The sequence below is a fragment of the Mesitornis unicolor genome, unplaced genomic scaffold (genome assembly GCF_000695765.1).
Source record: "Mesitornis unicolor isolate BGI_N332 unplaced genomic scaffold, ASM69576v1 scaffold36533, whole genome shotgun sequence".
Classification (NCBI taxonomy): domain Eukaryota; kingdom Metazoa; phylum Chordata; class Aves; order Mesitornithiformes; family Mesitornithidae; genus Mesitornis; species Mesitornis unicolor.
In genome coordinates, this window is record NW_010174589.1 from 282 (window position 1) to 20225 (window position 19944).

Genomic DNA, 19944 nt, shown 5'->3' on the forward strand with positions numbered 1-19944 from the left:
AGCGGTCAGATCCCGCAGCTCCCTCCCCAGGCATGGCAATGGCTCGGGCAGGCATTTCTGCTACTGTCATTTTGGAGGTGTACGTGCTGCTCCCCGCGAACCCTCTGTCCCCAAAGCAGTGTGCTCCAGCCCAGCAGTCAGAGAATCATAGAATCGTTATGGTTGGAAAAGACCTTTAAGATCATAAAGTCCAACCGTCATCCAACTCTACTATGCCCACTTCTAAAGCACACCCCTGAGCACCATATCGAGACGGCTTTTAAATACATCCTAGGGATGATGATTCCACCACCTCCCTGAGCAGCCTGTTCCAGTCTTTAATAAACTTTCAGTGCAGAAGTTTTTCCAGGATGTCTAACCTAAACCTCCCCTGGTGTAACTTGAGGCCATTTCCTTTTGTCCTCTAGGTTGTAACTTGTGAGAAGAGACCTGCACCCACCTCTCTGCAACCTCCTTTTGGGTAGTTGTGGAGGGCAATAAGGTCTCTCCTCAACCTCCTTTTCTTCAGACTAAATAACGCCAAGTTCCTCTGCTGCTCCTCGTAAGACTTATTCTCAAGACCCTTCACCAGCTTTGTTGCCCTTCCTTGGACCCTCTCTTTAATCCTTCTGTGCAGTTCTGTTTGCCAGCCTGTCTGCTATTTATCTCCATTTGAGAGCCCTATAAAAGCTCCACCATTACATTAGAGATGTCTGGCAGAGGCTGTGTAACATTTCCCAGTCAGCATGTAAATTCTGCCATTAAAGGGTCTCCTGGAAAAGCACCAAAGGGACACAAACCCCTGGAGGAGGGGAGGTGGGGGCAGGCTTCCCTACATACTGTGATACCATACACCTTCCATAAACATTACATTGTGTGCTATATAGAGAATATTCACCCTGGTGTCTGTGTGAGGTGCCCCTTTTCTAAAAACCAGCCTCCCCAGCAGGGACTTGCATTGCACCTTCCTGTCATAGAAACATCGAGGGTAACACAGCCCCATTCCTTCAGAAGAGAGACTGGAGTAACATTAGATCAGTAAGGTGGAAGGGGACATACGGTCACACGTAATCTGCCCGCTGGAGCAGTTGTAGCGGTACGGCTCCGTATAGGGGTTGTCCACGAGGAATGTGCATGATTCTAGTTTCTTTGCCTCTGAGTAGCAGTGATCATGTGCTTGACAGCACCTGGGAATCAAGGAGGAAGAGGTCACAAAATACCAGAAATGCAAATTCAGCTGACCTGTAAGACACATAAATATGCCAGGATTGCTTTGACAAGGCACTGAACAGAAAGAAAAAGGATACCCAGCGATCGAAGGGGGACATGGTTCTGCCAGCAAATGATGCAAGAGGTGTCTGGTACACGTGTACTTACTGGAGCATCTTCACAGTTGTCTACTTGGCACAGGAAAAGCAAAAACCAGCGTTTACCCTACATGCCCTGTCAATGCCTGGCAGCTGAAGAGCGAACAGCCAACACAATTCACTGTGTCTGGGTTATCAGACTTGTGTCATGTCTAAACTGCACAAGTTACTTCTTAGCAGCCCAGCCCTGTGTTGATGGTCATGCACTGGGCAGTGTGCTCAGAGCTGCGTCCAGGCTGCTGGCACAGCACCGCTCCAAAAAAAACCCTGCTGGAATGGGTGCAGTGTAGCTGCCACAGAAGAGAAAACAGAGTTGTTGAGTTTATATTTTATCTTGGTAGTAAGGCATCAAGGTGTGATAGTACACATCCTTTTTTTCCTTGCATCAGTCTTTGAGAGAAAGCTTCATTCACAGCAGCCAGAGTTTTGTCAACATTTATAGGACCAGCTGAGATGAAGCTGGCATGCAGAACTGTGAAAGCACAGGCAAGGAAAGAGGTTTGTAAAAGCAGTCTTATAAACCTGTCAAGTTCATCCACTGGAGTCCCGCTGCCTCCCAAGCCGCAGTAGCAGCCGTAGTCCCCAAATTCCAGCAGAGGGTGGCTGTCGGGGATGGTGCATTTGATCATGCTGCGAAACTCCCACAGGGCCCGGGGTGAGACAGCCGCGCTGGCTGCGCCCACTGCGAAGAGATGCAAAGGTTAGAGTTAGTCATGGTGTTACCAGTCTGGGGGTGCTGGGGGGTGAGCGCCCACACACCAGACAGCAGGAAGAGCAGCACCAGGGACTTCATTCTTGGAGGACTTCACGTGGGGACTGGTGCTATAGAAAATGTGGCTCTTTATAAAACAAGCTCACCTTGACATGGGCATGAGATAAACAAGCCAGTATTTATGTTACTAAATGCAGATTTCTTCCATTGGAGGCTGCGGGCAGCAGGTCAGTTGAAGGCCAGCAGAGTAAAAACTCTGAAAGCCGGGAAAGCAAATATTTGCTATCTAGATTTTTGCCATTAAATTATTTTAATGGTCCTATGAGAAGCCAGCCTGAAAGATCTGGACATGTTTAAGGGCTCCCTATTAAAAAATAGTAGCAGTGTGGTAGTTACGTTGGAAATTGGTGGCACACTAATATCCATCCTACTAATACTGACATCCTCTTTTAATCCACTTACCATTAATCCTGCATCTCTCCATGGGTTCTCCTGGCCTAACACAGAGAATAAGGTACAGGGCATCCACTCACCCCACATGACAATTTGGCATGAGAGGAACTGAAAAAAAATAAAGCTGTTTACTTTGAAACCCCAGAGGAGAAGGAAGTAGGTGAGGAACGGGATCCAAGCAACCTATAAAGCCTGTTTCTGGCTTAAACAAGGAATAGTGTCAGTTTTACGTGACCTTAAGGGAGTTACACTGGAAATTAACTGGGTTAAGTTTCAGTGTACACAACAGACTTCAGTAGCTCAGAGACAGCAGTTTCTCTTTCTCCAGCAGCAAAGCAGAACCCAGTCAGGCCGTTTGGTTCTCTATGCCAAGGCGTAGGGCAAATTGGGAACCTTGAAAGAAGATAAAAAAATTGGGCAAGAAGCAGCTTCCTGGAACCAGCCAGGGGTGAGTCCAAAATACTGCACTCATATCCAGACCCCGGAGACTCTGATGCTGTCACAGCTACAGGTTTGGCATTTTAACACACAAGATACAGATCCGAGACTGCTCACTTGCCAGTCTGCATTTATTCCTGAAGCAGCAAGCAAGCCTTCAGTATTTAAGAGCAGAGGAAAAGCCAAAGCCCACTGTTCCACAACAGCTTAATGTACCATAGTGCTTGCTCAGGAAACTTAAGCTTCACTACCCTTCAGCAGGTTCAGATGCATGTTTCTGTATGGGACAATGAGGACATCTTCCTCCTCAGGGTGGCTGAAACTATTCCAGGGCACCCAGTCTGCACAGGATGTCGACACATCCATGGGACGTGTACTTAAAGCTAGGCATGCTGATGAACAACCAGCACCCTTCTGACTTCTTGATGTCTCACATGCTCTTCAATTCTGGGATTCCCACCACAGGTCAGCCAAAGCCAGCCAGCCAGTTCCAGATTCAAGATTCTTGTGTCCTGACAGGGAGGACACTGAGCAAACATTAAAGGCTGACGTAAAGGACAGCCTGCACCACAGCTAGTTTGGAAAAAAGGAATTAGTCTTTTGCCCACAGATCCACCTGCTGACTTTCCCTTCAGTAGCCGTTGAAATGTTTTCTTTCTCCCTTGCTACTTTGGCCACCTTTACTCTTTTTAAAAATGATTTCTCTGTTCTCTTACCCATGAACCTGAAGACTCTGCGGTTCCTTTTTCTTCACTTTTCAACATCTATTATTGATGCTGCCAAGAAATAAACTGGCCTTCTTAGGTCACAAATAGAATACTGTCATATCTTGGATTACATACATTTTAATTCAACAGGAGGATCGCCAAGTGTGGGAAAGTGAGCATGTGAGCATTACAGCAGTGCCTCATGAGAAAAATCCCAGCAGGGTAAAGATTTTTCCACCAGTGCTATTTTTGGTTTCCCCCAACCTGTGCTGCACACAAAGCTGCTGTTTCTCAGTGTGGTTGTGAGGACATCCCAGCTTACAACTGGTTCCTAAACTTACAGGCTTCAGCCTTAGATTATTTTTATATATTATCTCTGTAATTAAGAGCTGCTGCACAGGGATTCCCACCCTATTTCACACTGTAATCATTTACCTTCCTCTTGTAGTGTTGTCTGCTAAGGACTTTTCCTCCTTTCCCATCTTTGCATTTTGTTTCTTAGATGTAGCCTCCTTGGTCCTCACTGAATCCAGAGCATCTGAGCCAAACTTCTAAGCGCCACACTATCTCCTCCTTTTGTGAACTGACAAATATCTATACAAAACCTCTGTAACACAGACAGACTCTCCATTAAAACCAGATCTGCCTCACATCATCAACTGGGCCACTGCCAAAGTCTGGGAGCAGACCATGGAGTCAGAGCCCTGCCTGGGGCTTTTATCCGAACGGCACCCTGCTAGGGTGAAGTTCACCTGAAATCTTCCCCTTTGAAAATCTCCCAGCCCCAAATAACAACAGAGAAGGACAGTTTTCAAATAATTTATTAGGAATTTAAAACTGAAATCTGGAAAAAGGGTTACAGGTGTGGAGAGAACAAACATTGGAGTGTAATAACTTACTGGCTTAAAAACACAGCTTTATTTCTTTTAAAAAAAATGCCCACCCTGAAACCGGAGCCCCAGCCTCCAGGCAGTGGCAGCACTGGCCAGAGAGTGAATCACAGCCCAGCAGTGGCACAGCTGGCCTTGGATGTCTGGAGGGGGCACAGAAGCAGTTCAGCGCATATACCAAGAGGGAGGAAAGCGCTGTCCGCAGACCCAAATTTGAAGTATACAGAATAAAAATAAACCCAATAAAATGCAGCTCTTCTTTAATTAGGAAATATTTAAAAAAACAGACATACAGACTCTTGTCTCAGTAACAAAAATTATTGCTTTGTGTTTTCAGTACTAATCTGTAAGTACCCTCTTACCTAAACAGAACTCTCCAAACGCATCGCCCAGGTCAGGACAAGCTCCGGCAGACGGGGAGGGATGGAAAAGAAGGGCCCTGTGGCCCTCCTGGTCCTTTTCTAAATGCCCCTCTCCCTTACAGGGGCTCAGTTTGGGGGAAGAGAGGGAATGATTTTTAAAACTTAAGATGAAGCTGTTATTTCCCTGGGAAAAGAGTTTGGCTGCATCTTAATAAAAGGCTTAATCACCCCCCTTAACAAGGTCTTTGGTTCACTGAAATCCAGACCCAAACCTGCCCCGTGTACCCCCGCTGGGGCTGCCCCTGGCAGTGCGCTCCTTAGCGGGGCCCGGGCCACGCCAGGGGAAGCCCTGGCAGGCGCTGGAGAAGAGACTAGACCACCCCGCACAGGACAACGGACAAAATCCCACAGTCTTCAGAACATAGAGTAAAGCAAACGGGAAGCTGCAATTCTGTAATTCGTGTAATCCCTGAGAAGCCCTTAACCCGCCCCCAAATCACCACCCTAATGCTTTTCTCCCCCTTAACAACTCCCCAACCCAGCGCCCTGCCCTTCAGAGAACAACCACCCGAATCTCCCCCTGGCCCTGGCTGACACCCCTTTCGATACCCTCGCCTCCGGAGGAGGATCCCCTTCCCCAGGAAATCTCGACGCAAGCGATAGTGTTTGGAGAGTGAATTCCTTTCAAAGTAACCAAGACAAGCGATGGCGGCAAAGCCCTTGACCTAAAGCCAAACCAGAGGCTGGCGCTACGGAGCCCAGTGATGGAGTCTGTACATCGAGCGATCGGAAGCAGCTTTAACCCGCTCAGCAAAACAGCCGATGGCTGCTACGTTTCACCCCCGCCCCCACCCCCCCTTTCATCTCATCAGAGGTCTTAAAATCTTACAGTAAAAGGTGTACAAAAAAAGAACGGAGTCCTGTCAGGATTCTGCTGGAAAGTATTGCTCACGCTGCGGCACCAGGTCCAGGACCTGGAGCTGCTCCTTGGAGCCGGGCTGCAGGCAGCAGCCAGGTTCAGCTCACGATATTTACATATTATACAGGAGGAAAAAGAAAACCCCACATAAAACTAAACCTAGGAAAAAAATTCTTTCAGCTGTAAGGATAGTGTTTTTCACTTAGCAAAATATACATTTGTTTTGTTCCATAGCGATGTCCAACGTTTTCGGATCCTTGGAGTTTCACACTTTTCAAAGCCTCACATTTACAAAACAGAAACAATTAAAAACAGTTTCTTTAAAAAAAATAGAAATACATCAGTTCCTCTCAGCCTTTGCTCTCTCTGCGTCTCTTTCTTCCCTTCAGAACTGCATTCTCGTTACAAACCGTGCTTTAAAAACACTGACGACAACAACAACAGAGTTGAAAATATTCAAAACAGTTTCAAAGCCAAATAAAAATACTCCTCAATAAAAACTACCTAACACAATCACAAAGCCAATTCATAAAATATGTCTACTAGCTCGGGAAAGAGCAAACAACAAAAAGAAGGGGTAGCCCCAAAAAAAGATAAAAAAATAAAATAAAAAAATAAAACTAACAGCTAATAAAATAAATAAAAGAAGAATCGGTGGGCTGGGGGCAGGGAGAGGGGAAGCGTAAACCGTCGGTGGTTAGTAAGAAAGCGAGATGATCTCCTTGGGTTCAGTCCAGTGTGGTCTGGTCAAAGGGAGAGATCAGGGCAGGGCGGCAGGGGCCTGGCAGCCACCGGCAGTGTGCAGTTTGATTCAAGAGAAAGGTAACCTTGGCTCATCCCCCGAGGCTCACCAGATCCTCCAGCCGCTGTCCTCGGTCAGGTCACTGGGGAATCTGCGGGACACAGCAGGGGAGGGAAGGGACAGGATCTAGAACCACCAACAGCTGCTCGCCCGGGCTTTTCTTCCAAAATATTCGATACCCAACTTGCCCCAACGCAGACTTGCTCTGCATCTCGCTGGCACAGCGATGGTGCACGGCGCAGATCCTTCCATCTTTAATGGCAAGGTGAGGGCCTGCGAAGCGAGGCCCCGCATGCCGCGCAGGCTGCCCGGACCTGTGGCACTCCTGCCCCAGGAGGCCTGTGACGCAGCGGGGCCCAGCCAGTTCTCCAGCACTCAGCTCAGCACAGCCCTGCCAGGCTGCCAAGGGCTCCTGCCTGGACCCTGTTCCCTGCAGATTTTTACTCTTCTTTTTGAAAAGTTTGTTTGTTTGTTTGTTTTTCTTTTTAAGTGAGTGAACTTCAGGCACGTTTGCAAAACAAATGGAGACCATCCACCAGCTCCTGCTCAGGTCCATTCGAGGACCAGAAACAGAACTGATCAGACGCAGATTTCCCTTCTGCCCTTCTCCCAGGCAGGAGAGGAAAAACCTCGCTCCCCAGAGACAGTAGTCTCAGCAGCAGTGAGAACAATCAACTGCATGGAGGAGGCTCCTCCAGCCACACAGGTGAGCCAGGCTTGTCTCTCAGGATCACCACTGGCCAACCCTGCAGACCTTTCCTTTCTGTCAGTGCTCCTGTTTCCTTCCCCTCTGCACCCAGACACAAAGTGATCTCTCCACAGAACTCCCAGCCTGGGGAGCACGAGGTAGAAACGCAACCTGCCAAGCCTCTAGTGCAGAAGAGAGCCCCAGGCTGGCTGCAGGACGCCCGCTGCAGGCCTCCCCCTGCAGGCATCCACAGCTCCGGCCGAGAGCCCAAGCACAGGGGCCAGCTCAGAACTTCACTCCTCTCACCACCTGTTCCTGTGAAGCTCTCTTACCTCCTGCCTCCTTGGTCCCCAGCTTCAGTGATACCCATTGGTAAAAGCTGTTGCAATCAAGGGACCCTGCAAAGAAAAGAGTTAAAAACCCACTCTTAAGCAAACAAAAGAAAAGTGAAGGAGAATTACCACCACAACAAATTCAGTCATGGCCCAGATGTTGGGAAAGCCAGTTTCAGTTGGAGGTGCCAGGTGTAAAGAGCACATCACGCTGCGTCAGGACCAAGACAGGCTCTCAGAAAGCCTGGGCGAGACCAGAGAAAGGTCTGGATTACAGGACCTTGAGTGGTGGCCAGGGAGAGCCAGCGGAGCCCAGGCACGCAGGCTCCAAGCGCACTGCTGTATCCTGCACCATCTGCAGCCTGGGCTCAGCGGTGGTGTGGCAGATGCTGCAGCGGGTGGCATTTCTTAACCAGAAAAAGCAAGCTGTGGGCTGAGAGGGGGCCACCCGCTGCTGCTCACCTCTATCACCCCTTGCCCTGGCTGTGCCAGTCTCCATCCTCCTCCCCACGACTCACCCCTAGGCTGTGGCCGAAGCCGGTGCTCGGGGCTGGGCTGGAAGCACTGATATAACTGCTAACCCCGGAGTCCTGGTTGGCGGCTCCATAAAGCTCTGCCATCGGCCCAGGGCTGGTGGTGCCCAGAAATCCACCGGTGCGACTGGGGGTGGAACCTACGGGAGGGAGTAAAACTACAGAGTAAAGATCCCCAAAATGCAGCCCTGTCCCACCCCCCTCCCGCAGCCCATCGCAAACCTCAGTGACAGGACACCGCGCTGGGGAGGAAAGAGGCAGTTACCTGTCCCTCGCACCACGGCTGCCGCAGCCGCTGCTGCCGCCCTTGGTCCATACGCAGTGAGGGGGGTTGCTGGGAAAGAAGGAACAGGCATCTCAGGGGCACTGTGGCTACATGGGAAACTCCTCAACAGGAGCCTTCACTTCCCACTGCAAAATCCCAGGCCCACACAGACGTATCAGCTTAGTGCATCACACGAGACACCCAAGGATGACAAGAGGGGAGCGCACAGCCCTGCATTTACTGGTACTGTTCTGCCCAGCAAATGTCTGAGTGAACTCGCTCACTGTGCTCTGCTGAGCCCACACCCTGGAGCAGCTGAGGGCGTGATGTGGAAGAGCTGAACCAGAAGTGGGCAATTTCAGATGTATCCTGTCACTACTTAGCTTGCAAGATGCCGTTAATCTGAAGCTACAGATCCAGATTTTGGCTGCAAGTGTGGAGAAACGCAGCAGCTGGCAGCTCAGCCTCCTGAGGCTCAGCCCCTCCTCTCTGTCCCTTGGTACTATTCTTGAGTAACAGTTTAATAGCCTCTTTCTCCCTATTGCTCTATGCTGTTCAAGATGTACCATCCTTCCCGCTCTGAGTTTTGCTCCTGAACTGCTCAACTGCTTGCCGTTCACTGTAGAAGAGCAGGAAAAATATACCTAGGGAGCAGTATCTAGAAATGGCTTAATTAAAACAACTAGTCTTCATTTACATGTAATAGTTCTAATTCCCAACTCTGCTGCCACAGGCTTCCAGCCCTCGGGGCGGGAGGCATCTAGCCAGTATGTTTCTCTTTGCCCTTAAAATGACTGGGTCAGCATTTCATGCTTGAATGTTAAATTCACTGTGATTCTGTTTAGAGCACCATAAAAAGAGGTCAGAACAAATCAATCGCGTTAAGGCTGAAACCCAGACTAGCTTATAAGGGAATATTTAGTAGCAGGCACCAGCCTGTTTCAAGCAAACATCACAGGAGGCTTATATCTGGGTTAGTCACTCATTACAGGCCCTGGGCCAACGTGAGCATGTTGCTGCTTCGCATCATCCCCAAAATACTATTCTGGGGAGGAAAGGCTGCTGGTAGCCACTCTCCTGCCACATCATTGCTTTAAGTCCCTAACACACAGCTGAACAACTAGGGTTTTACTGAGAACAGAGGCCAGGTCTTCTCAAAAAGACTCCAGTTCTTTTTCCAAGAAAAAAAACCCTTCTTGCCTTTGTGGTTTCTCTCCTGAGACACCAGGTTTGTGTTGTGATGACAAAGCACCTGCATGCTAGCCCCTTGCGTGCTGGAGCAATCATCCCTGCTTGTGCATCCCCTCATCTCCGTTCCACTTGCCAGGCTCACAAAGCGCAGCCCATTTACGCGCACGCATCCACTTGAAGGCACAAGGGCCCTCGAGCACTGCACAGCTCACTGGGCCTTTGTCAGAACGAAGGGGGCCCTGCCCTTTGTGGGACCAACTCCAGCCCATACATGGGAATCGCAGCTCTCGGCCTAGCCAAGAGGCTGCACAGCGACTGCTTAACAGTAGGTAAGCGTAACGGGAAGGGAAGAATGCCACGATCCCCAGCTGGTCCTTCAGCGAGACACTCGGGACTGTAAGCTGACATGGCACCCAGCCAGGACAGCAGCATTAATAACTTCTTGTTGTACAGAGCCCTGGTGCACCCCAGCCGCCGCTGACAGCCAGGCCCTGGGCGATTCACCTCCGCTAGGAAAAGGCCCACTGCAGCTGGGGGTGGGCCTTGGAGGGAAAAGCACTTCTGCCAAGTCACCAACATTCCTCTACGTATTTTATGGATTTTGCCGGAATGGACCCACATCTCCTTTGCTTGGCAACCAAAAGGCTCAGAGGTGCGGTCGGGTGCTCATGCGGTTGCATACGTGGTGTCAGGAAAGGGTTTTGTTGAGAGAGAGCCAGGATTTGGTGTTCCTCTGCCTTCCTCAGGGCAATTTGTTCATTGGTGGCTGCCAACCTCAGCATCCTCAGGAACAGAGACTCCCTGAGGATCGACATAGTTCGCAGAACGCCCTTTCAAGCCTGTTGGTACTGATAATTCCAGGAGAGCTTCTCAGGAAGCTTCTCCGCACCCCCATTTGCAGAGAGATTCAAACCCTGAAACAGGTGGGGGCAAGGAAGCACTGGGGAAGAGGAACATCACGGAAATGAGATGGCACACACGGAGCAGGGTGCTACACAAAGCTGCTTTTCTATGACAAAAACCATGGACATGACAGAGCAGGGGAAAACATGGCCATGGAAGGGAGAGCAGACAGAAGGAGCATCACCTAGAGAGGCCACACTGCACACAACCCAGGGGCTGAGGATCCAGAGGGTATTTGCATGGCGGGACACTGAGTCAGGACCAGTCCCTAGAGAATGACCAGTCCCTCTGCCCCATTTCACTCCACAGTTCCCTATGAGCACAGCAGGACTTTGCAGAGTCCCACCACACTCGTTTCTGCCCGGGAAGCCTGTGTTGGAGTAGCTGGGGAACTGCACCACACAGAGTGGAGAGAGCATTCCCTGCAGCCCCTCCTGCACAGGGAAGTGGGATTAGGGTAACCAGGAGTGCCCACACCCTCTCCCTCCTCCCAGCACTCCAAATCTCATCCTTGCAGCAGCTCAGGTTAAGGTCATTTGTAAACCTCTGAGAAGTCAGCCTGCTCTCTGCAGTTTTCCATATCTGGTTTACACCCAGCCTGGGGCGAGGAGCTAAAAACAAGGCAAGCAGCAGGAAACGGCATCTAAGGATTACACGCCTTCATTTGGTATGACCTGCACTGCCCTTCTCAGAGGCAATACACATGGCTCTGATTGCCTCTCCATCTCTCCAGCCCCAGCTTTGATGGAGCTCGTACAGATGGAAGAGGAAATAAGGAACGTTTCCAGCCTAACTGCGCCAGGCTGTGGAGTAGCGACACCACTGGAACAGCCCAAAGCCCCCTTTTCCCCTTCCAACTTGTGAGTGTAGGAAATGAGAGGGACTGACCTGTGAGCTCAGGGAGGACGGGGGCACTCGGGAGAGGGGTCCGCTCTACACGGAACTCTAAAAACGAAATGCAAGACAGCTTAGGAACTCATCAAATGCCCCAAGGGAGACCCCGCAGAGAGACAGCAGCCAGGGGCCGCTGGGGGAGCAGCCTGCAGCCAGACTGCTACCAGGCCAGTGCCTTCTTTAAACTCATTTATAACTGGTGCTGAAAGGTGCTGGATTCCTGCCCTGGAAACTGAAAGGATCCGTTTATCCTTAAAATAAATCTGGCCAAGGCAGAGTGCAAGTGCAAGCTCCACTGTGCAGCCTCAAGCCTGCCCTAGAGCACTGCCCTGTGCCCCATCCAATCTGACCTCTCGGCTGCCACACCAGTGGGTGCTCAGTCCGTGCCATTCATGTGGGCACAGGTTTACAATGAGGCACTTGAAGCCACTATGATTGAGACCCAGAAACTGGATTCACAGAGAGCTTCCAGACAGCGAGAAGGCAACAGCAACTTTCAGCCACAGTCAGCCTGGGCTCGCCTCAGGCGAAGAGGCAACTTCCCACTCCCAGCCCCTAACATCAAGACTTCGTATAAAAACCATCACACTGAGGGATGGAGTAGGGAAAGGTTGCTCGGAGTTGCCACTTCTCTAGAAAATAGCAAGACAGTCTTTTCCCCGAGTGTGCTCTGCCTCGTTCCCTCGTCTCGCAGAGAACGGGAGGGAGGAGAGGCCCCAGAAAGCTGTGAGCAGCTGCGGCACAGCAGGTTCCAGCCATTGATCGCAGAGTCCATGTTCTGAGCACATGGTGGAGCTGGGAGCTTGAAACCACCCAGCTTGCGGGGGATCTGCAGCCTGCCCCCCAGCAGATGTTTTCTGGAGGCTGCGAGTGGTCCAGGCGCTGTTCAGAACACAACTATAGTGCTGCAGGCGCCTGCATTTCGGGTGCCTAGGAGTTCCCTGGCACATGGAAAGCCATGTTTTAAAATTCTGCACTACTTTCAGAGTGGTGGCAACTCTGGTAAAGAGAGACAGACACACACAAAGGCAGCGAGACAGGCAGAGCTGCAGGGGCCCTTCTGTGTCACAGCAGCAGCCCTACAGAGGAGGCTAACATAAAGGGCATCAGAGCAGCCTTGGGCTTTTCCTGCCACTGGAGTGTGAGGATAATCCTAATGAAGGACAGGCTGTTCCCACCTATTCCAGGGCTTCACCCCCTCCCCCTTCCACATCCGTCTCCAATTTAAAGAAAGACCAAACAGGGGAAAGGGTGAAAGGGGCAGAGCCTGGGTCACAGATCATGCCAGGGACTCCCATCACCTGAAGGCAGACCAAAAAACCCAGCAAGGAGCACCACTCACCAGGGAACTGGTAAGTGTAGCCAGGTGCGATGCCAGTGTAACTTCGACTCGCGTAGGTGGCAGCTTGGAAGCCTGGATAACCTGGGGGAAAAGAAAAGGGCTCTGTTACTGCGAGCTCGCAGGGTCTGTGTCCTCGGTGCCTGGCTGCTCAGAAGCAGCGTGACCATTAGTGTTAGAAAGCACCAACAGGGCAAATAAACCAGAAAATTGCTGTGCAGAGTCTGCACACACACAAGTCCACAGAAGAGTTTCAGCAGGCCCGTTTAATTTTTTCCTCACTCCAAACATGTAAGGACATGGAGGTTTACTCCTCAGAAACTCATAGCTCTGCAAACCAAGGCTTTCTGATGCATCAGCTGGATTTGCAAATAGGAGGAGATCAGGAAGGTGGAGACATTTGAACGGCTGAATGGCTCTGAGTCACTTCTGCACTAGAATGGTGCAATGCTGGTGAATGCAGGCAGAGTGCTTCTTCCTGACGCCAGGCAGAAGGACAATTCCTGAAGCTGACCACCTCTACAGAATAAGCCTGTGAGAACGCAGGACATTGCCTCAAAGATTAATATTTGATTTAAGATCTTCCGACGCGAGTACATGGATTTCCCAGTGACTCAGCTTGAGCTTTACTGCTTTAAAATTCAGATGGCTTAGAAAAGGCAGAACTCAAAACCACAGGCTGGAGATTTACTTTCCTTCAATAAATCAAGTGAAAACATTGGGGAAAAAAATGCCCTTTTTGGGGTTTTGTGCAGTGACTAATGGCTACTCGGCAGGCTTAGCAAAGAGAGCCGGGCTGAGTACACCCTGCCCAGCAACACCAGCGATGATCCTGAGCAAACAGCGCACCCTCAGTCTGGCTCCCGCCTGGCTAAAATGAAGAGAGGGAGGGAGAGAAACCAGCATCAGCACCTGTGCTGGAAGGATCATGATCAGATCCACACTCAGATCCAGGCACACTGGTTTGTAGACCTGGAAGCAGAGACTACAGAGGGCTTTCCCCTCCCTGAGAGGGACGGGGAAAAAGTGACACAAAGCCTAACTAGACATTTAAGAGCATGTTTATAGTTTTTAAATGGCAGTGAGGACATTTATACAGACCACTGTTTCAAGTGGAAGCTTGGGGGCTCTTTAATCAACTAATTCATCAGAAAGCCTATAGAAGTGTGAGAGGAAGATGCCTGGGCACAGGTCACTCCACACTTGGCTCAGCTATGGAGTTACATCCTATTCAACAGGAGCCAGTGAAGAATTACAGTCTGGATGCCATGGTACTTGCAGGACCGCGAACGGGGTAGCAGAGCCAGAGCTGCCCAGCACATGGCTGTGTCCCACCAGCTCCCGCTGTCGCAGGGCAGCAGTGGCAACTTTGCAGTTTTTCCAGGTGCCACCAGAGGGCAAGTTGAGATCGCAAACAGGTCCTGGCACGCCCCCCCTTCCCCCAAGCACCCCCGGCCTTGCACCAGGGAGAGCTGCCCTTGGCCGCCCTGCCGGCTCTCAGAATAAAGCCTCTAAGCTGCTGCCTGGCACGACCGGAGCTGGGGAGGAGATGTGTCCTTGGGCTTACCCAACATGCCAATCCCGAGCATGAAGGCATCCATCCCGTAAGGCATGACTCGGGACCGCCCTCGTGCCGAGCCTGTTGGGGACATCACCTCCTTCGGCTGGGCTTTTTTACACTCCACCTGTCACAAAAAAGTAAGGATCAGGCTCAGCTGTCCCTAGCATCACTGCCTCTGGCCTGCACACTGCCAGCCTTCCCTCTCACTCTGCAGCCACTACAGGCAATGGGGAGCTCAAATGCTGCTTTTCTCCTCCTGGTGCTGCCCTTGATGCTCTGCCTGGCCCTGCACCAGGGCCTCAAAGCCTCATTTTGTTCATTTCTGAATAAAGGTAAAATCTGCCCCCTTCCCAAGCCACCACGAGGTTTTGTGTAACTCTGAAATCTCCAAGTACTGCACAATTCCTTGTTACAGTGAGCTCTTCTTGAAAGCTCAGTATTGTGCTGGTTCACCTCCACACTGCGAGTTTCTTTCTCAGGTTGGCTGCTGTGAATCTGGGGAAAAGACTCAATCCAATTCCCCACTGCAGAGAAAGTGCATCAGGACCCAAGTGCCTCACACCCTGCCCCGTGCCAGTGCCCTCTTCTCCATCCCATGTCTCTGTCCCTCCTCCCTCCCCGGGGTTGTGCCCCAGACACTCACCATTTTGTTGTTGATCTCATGGAAGTGGATTTCACAGACTTTTTCCACAATGTCTTCACTTTCAAATGTGACAAACCCAAAACCTGAAGAAAAGGCAAAACTCCTTGATCAGGTCAGAGCTTTCCACAGTTTGCACCCGCTACCCACATCTTTTTATTGGCAGGAGAAGTGGCAGAACCACAGGCATCTAGGACACTATAACCAGCCCTTTCTAAAACGGCTGTCACTCATCTTCCCTCTCCAGCAAATCCTGCTTTTATGCCCAAGAACAGGAGCATCCCCTTATAGATTCCCCTTTCCTCCTCATCCTGTACTTCCCACCCTCTCTGAACCCAACTGCTCTCAAAATGAAGTTGTTGGGTTTTTTTGAACTTTGCTATTTGCAAGGCAGACCACATGGCTGATAATGCTGGGAAGGATCCCAGCAGACAGACGCTCACACAAAGAAAGTCGGTGGAGAAATGAACAGCTGCTTGCCAGGACATCACCATCCTCACTAAACGCACCCCACCAGCAGTAACACCCTGCACGTTTCCTCTTCAGCAGGCAAACGCCAGCAACGCAGTTGTACAGAGCAAGACAGATACACACAAAGTGATTTGCAAAGTTTCACCAAAGTAAGGTTAGTGTGTGGGGTAAAACAGGACGGGATGTTCCTGGCCCCTGGCCCACACTCACACCTCCTTTCTCTCACCAACCCCTTTGCTGACAGTTTTGGCAAAGACCAGCTCGGGTGGGCAGACTAAACTCCTCAGCTGACTGCAGCCGCTTCCGGAAAACTGAGGCAGGTGGGAGGATGTCTCTAAGCTTGCCTTACAAGCAAGCTGGGATTAAGCACAGCTTTCCGCTTTCCAGAACTGGCCGATTCCATGGTGCTTTAAAATAACTTGTGAAAACAGACAGGGATCTGCTGCCCAGAACCCCACTATTTCTCCATACTGCCAGAAAAGTCTCTCTCCATAAACTCCTCTGTCTGTGTCCAGGTAGTTACATCCCATTCACCTCAACACCCACGAGTGGAGGGGCTTGAGGGTTCACGTGCAAAACCCTGATGCTGACACCTGTCCTGAGCCCCATCAGACCCCCACCAGGCCTGCTGCTCCCAAGACACAGCCCTGTGCTGCCGACACAGCAGCGAGCAGCTCTCCCCGCTCCTTCCCAAACACCCGACAACTCTTTAATCAGACCGGTGATGTGGAGGCACCCATGGAGGAACAGGAGTCAACACTTCTGCCCTTTTAAGTTGAAGCTGGAACAACATCCTAGGCCAGGCAATCAGAGTAGATTTAATGGCTTTAGATAAAAAAGCAAAAACCTGAAGGGCACACAGTGTAGTGAGAACAGAAGGGAGCGTTCCCTTGCTGATCCGGGGGCAGAGGTGCTTGGAAGTGCTTCAAACAATACACAGGCATGAGAGTGACCAAGCACAGGGCTGTTACTGGCCCTGATCTGGAAGAGCCCAAAGCTAAGTTTGGAGGTTAAGTTGTTGCCAATAAATCCCTGAGCTGCTGCAATGCTTGCTAGTGTCAAGCCCTGCCACACTTCAGGGCAACTGGCATGGAGACTCACCGGGAAAACAGGAGGCAGAGAAGCTCATGGGTGGGCTGGGTCTGGGTAGCACAAATATTACAGCCTTGCTCCCATCCTGTAACCAGACTCCCCCAGCAAGGCTCGGGTAAGAAAAGGTGACCTGGGAGCACAAGCGGGCTCCGGGCCGAGGAAGGGCGAGAGGCAGGCACTCTTCAGGCTCCTGTGTCAGCTTTCCTGGAGCTCAGATTACTCGGGACAAGGTAAGACACACTGCGGGCTGGAGCCACGGAGGTGAGCGGGCAGGGGAGGGGGCTGTCTCCTCTCACATATCTGCAACTCAGCGAGTTTACAGCACAGGAAACGTGCTGGACAAAAGCCCTCTGTGCTGCAAGGGACGCTGGTAAAGGATGCAGATGCAAAAGGATGGGGCGACTGGGGGCAAGATAAAGAGCAGCTGCGACCTGCATGCCCTGCTGCTGGGATACTGACCCCTCCCTATGCAAAACAGGAGGCAAACCCTCTGCAGTGCCCTCTCCTAGGCCTGAAGACCGCTCTCACCTCGGTGTCGGTTGGTTGTCTTGTCAAACATCAGCATCGCATCGTCCACCTGCAAAGAGAAGGGCTCAGATCAGATTATTGCTGTTGGCATGAGCGCCCTCCAATGCATTTGCACAAGAGTTTCTCCTTCCCAAACCAGAGAGGATCAAGACAAGATCTCGCATCCCCAAGGAGGAAACAAGGGGTGCACGCATACACACGCATCGGCTACCACACCAGGCACATCCCCTTGCCACAACCACAAGCAGGGTCCCCCCCACCAGCCTGGGGCAGGTGCTGGTGAGCTGAGCCCCCTCGGCCCGGCCCCTGGCAGCAAGCGACCCCGATTGTTTGCCTGTGGCTCCAGCCGGGGGGCAAGGAGCAGGGAAGGCATTGTTCCCAAATCCAGGCCTCAAAGGAGAGGAGAATTAAAGGGGGGGAGAGAAGCAAAGCTGGAGAGGAGAGAGCAATAAGGGGCCTCCCAGCGTCAGGGGAAGCGGAGGCCTCAGACAACAGAGCCTGCCTGGGAAAGCTGGGAAGCACCCCCGCCCCCACCCCAGAGGAGCCTTTCCTCTAAGTGAGGTTTCCCACTGCTGGAGGCTGTAATTAGAGCAAATTTACTGCAAGGCCTGAGCAGGGCCGCCTTCCCGGGGGGAGGGGTGGCCAGATCCCATCCCCCAGCCGGCCTGGGGCTGCTCTCCCCTGGAGCACATCACCGCCTGCTGCCCCTTTCCCCCATCTTCCCATGGGGTGCAGCCTTGCGGAGACCCATCCGCAACCTCCACGGGTCAGGGCAAGCAGGGTTAAAAAATACACTTCAATCCCCTCCATGTAAGCCCCAGTATAAACCTGTCCCACTGACCCATCCCTCCTCTCTAATACCACTGCCTTAATCCGATTATGAAACTGGACGTGCAAGTGCTCAGGGGAGGCGGCAGCAGTCTCCGGTCAGCAGCTGCCCTGGCCCTCCTGCTCCTCCTCCTCCTCCTCCATGTGAGACCACTGCTCCCTGAGCAGTGAGCCCCATGCACCCCTGACTCCATGGAAGGATAACTCCCTTGCCTCATCCGCAGGAAGCATCTGCGCCGCTGCCCTCTCTGGAGTAGCCCACTGGTGAGGGCAGAGCGCTGCCCAGGCGTCGCTCATGGAGAGCCCACAGCCTCAGTCAAGGAAGGGAGAGGGCTCCTAGCCTCAGCCCCCAGGACAAAACGGGACACCCGGCTCCACCTCAGTGGCATGAGGATGGATGGAGCCCTTGCTAACGTTTCCATTACCATCAGAAGCAGACAGAGATCATCTCTGATGCCCTTGGGCTTGTCCAACACGTCTACTTCGCAAGAGACAGGTGACAACAGATAACCTGGCTCCCGCTCATCCTGTGCTCTTCCTGTCCCAGCTCAGCCTCCCTTGACCAAGTCAAAAAACACCTGAGAAACATGCCAGGCGTCCAGCCAGAGCCACGGGGATGCAAGGCTTCACAGAGCCACAGTAAGTCCTCAGCAGCTTCCCAAGACACAGCCAGCTAATCATGCTGCCATTCCCCACCGCTGCCTGCTCCTGCCCTTGCACCACTTCCCTTCACGGAGCCAGCACAAATGCGATGTGCTGGGGGAAACGTGACGTGGCTTAAAACTATTTCAAGAAGTTTTACTGGTTTTGTTCATTCTTTAAGCTATATCTGTTCTTTCATCCAGTTCTCAGAAAAGCTGGGCACATAGCTGTCCTCCTCCCCAGTAAACACTGGGAGAAAGCTGTGTCAATAGCACTCTGCAGTGGTGCTGTTCCCAAAGACTTCAACTTAGGTACCTGGACCCCACAAACCCATCATGATGAGGGATGGGCATGGGAAAGAAAAACCCAGTGGGGATGAGCACAGCCCAGCTGCTGACTTATTCTGTCCAACCAGCCCCAGCAACAACCTCTTCTTCCCAGAGCCTGGAAAGCAGCAGCAGGTGCAAGTGGTAGAGCCCAGCACACGTCCACACACAAAACCACCTCACAGCAACACCCTGGGCAATGGCTGGGTGTTCCTATGGCACTCAAGCACATGAAGCTGGGAGATGTGCAACCACTTCATCCCAAACCACACTCCATATGCTGAGAGGAGAGCTGCAGCCTTCCTCCATCTGAGTCCTTTTCCAAGTTTCTGCTGGTGCTCTGAGATCAGGTGCCCACCCAGCACCCAGAACGTGCTCATCTTGCCAAAGCACATTGACAATAACACACATATTCTATTTGAAAGCTGTTTCCTACCACGGACTAAATTTAAGATAGATAGATATCTATGTGTGTATAAGCATAACGTGAAACAGTCTCACCCCACTCAACTTCAGAGCCCCAGCTCTGTGTATGGCTACAACTTATGTCTTTTTTTGCCAGTAAAATCTACATGTGAGCATCTTCTCACCTCCTTCCAAGGCAACAGGTGAGGTAAATCAGGGCTCTTTAACCGTGGGACACAGAGGCAGGGGTGTGGTGTTGAGAAGAATGGGAGAACAGGGATGTTAGGGGTTGCCACAGGGTGCAGAGGTAGTGCTGGAGCCTACAAACACAGGCTGCTCGCTGCAGAGTCAGGAGAAAGGCCTCACCTGCACCCACAGGGAGTGACCATTTTCAGTGCCTGGCCTCACACCAGATCCCTCCTAGCTTTTACCATCACCTCCTCTGCTCTGGAGCTAGGGGAAGGGCTGGGCACCGGCTGCCCGAGGCCCAGCACTACCCGGACAGACCCCCACACAAAGCACTGAGAGGATGGAGGTACCATGGGGGCGGCTCCCACCAAAGGCCCGGACCCGCACCGACCCCATAGCCACAACCATGTCTGAGTAACAGCCCCCGGCGGGCAGCTATTGTGGCGGCAAACCGATTCCCCCGCCCTCCCCAGCTCCACCGGGCCTTT

At 51.7% G+C, this 19944-nt stretch overlaps 2 protein-coding genes across 2 annotated transcripts; both read right to left on the reverse strand.

Annotated features, from left to right (window-relative positions):
- Positions 1–1038: 1038 nt before the first annotated feature.
- PLA2G1B (phospholipase A2, group IB (pancreas)) lies at positions 1039–2139 on the reverse strand (the record flags this gene model as incomplete). Its single annotated transcript, XM_010181099.1, has 3 exons — positions 2106–2139; positions 1869–2028; positions 1039–1166 (listed from the first exon to the last, which is right to left on the reverse strand). Coding segments are annotated over exons 1-3 (322 nt in total), but the record flags the coding sequence as incomplete, so codon positions are not given.
- Positions 2140–6247: 4108 nt separating this feature from the next.
- MSI1 (musashi RNA-binding protein 1) lies at positions 6248–17111 on the reverse strand. Its single transcript, XM_010181097.1, has 9 exons — positions 17067–17111; positions 14979–15061; positions 14342–14459; positions 12778–12858; positions 11430–11486; positions 8448–8516; positions 8168–8322; positions 7650–7715; positions 6248–6720 (listed from the first exon to the last, which is right to left on the reverse strand). The coding sequence occupies exons 1-8, from the start codon at positions 17101–17103 to the stop codon at positions 7674–7676; spliced, it is 642 nt and encodes a 213-aa protein (XP_010179399.1). The 5' UTR covers positions 17104–17111; the 3' UTR covers positions 6248–6720; positions 7650–7673.
- Positions 17112–19944: the final 2833 nt, after the last annotated feature.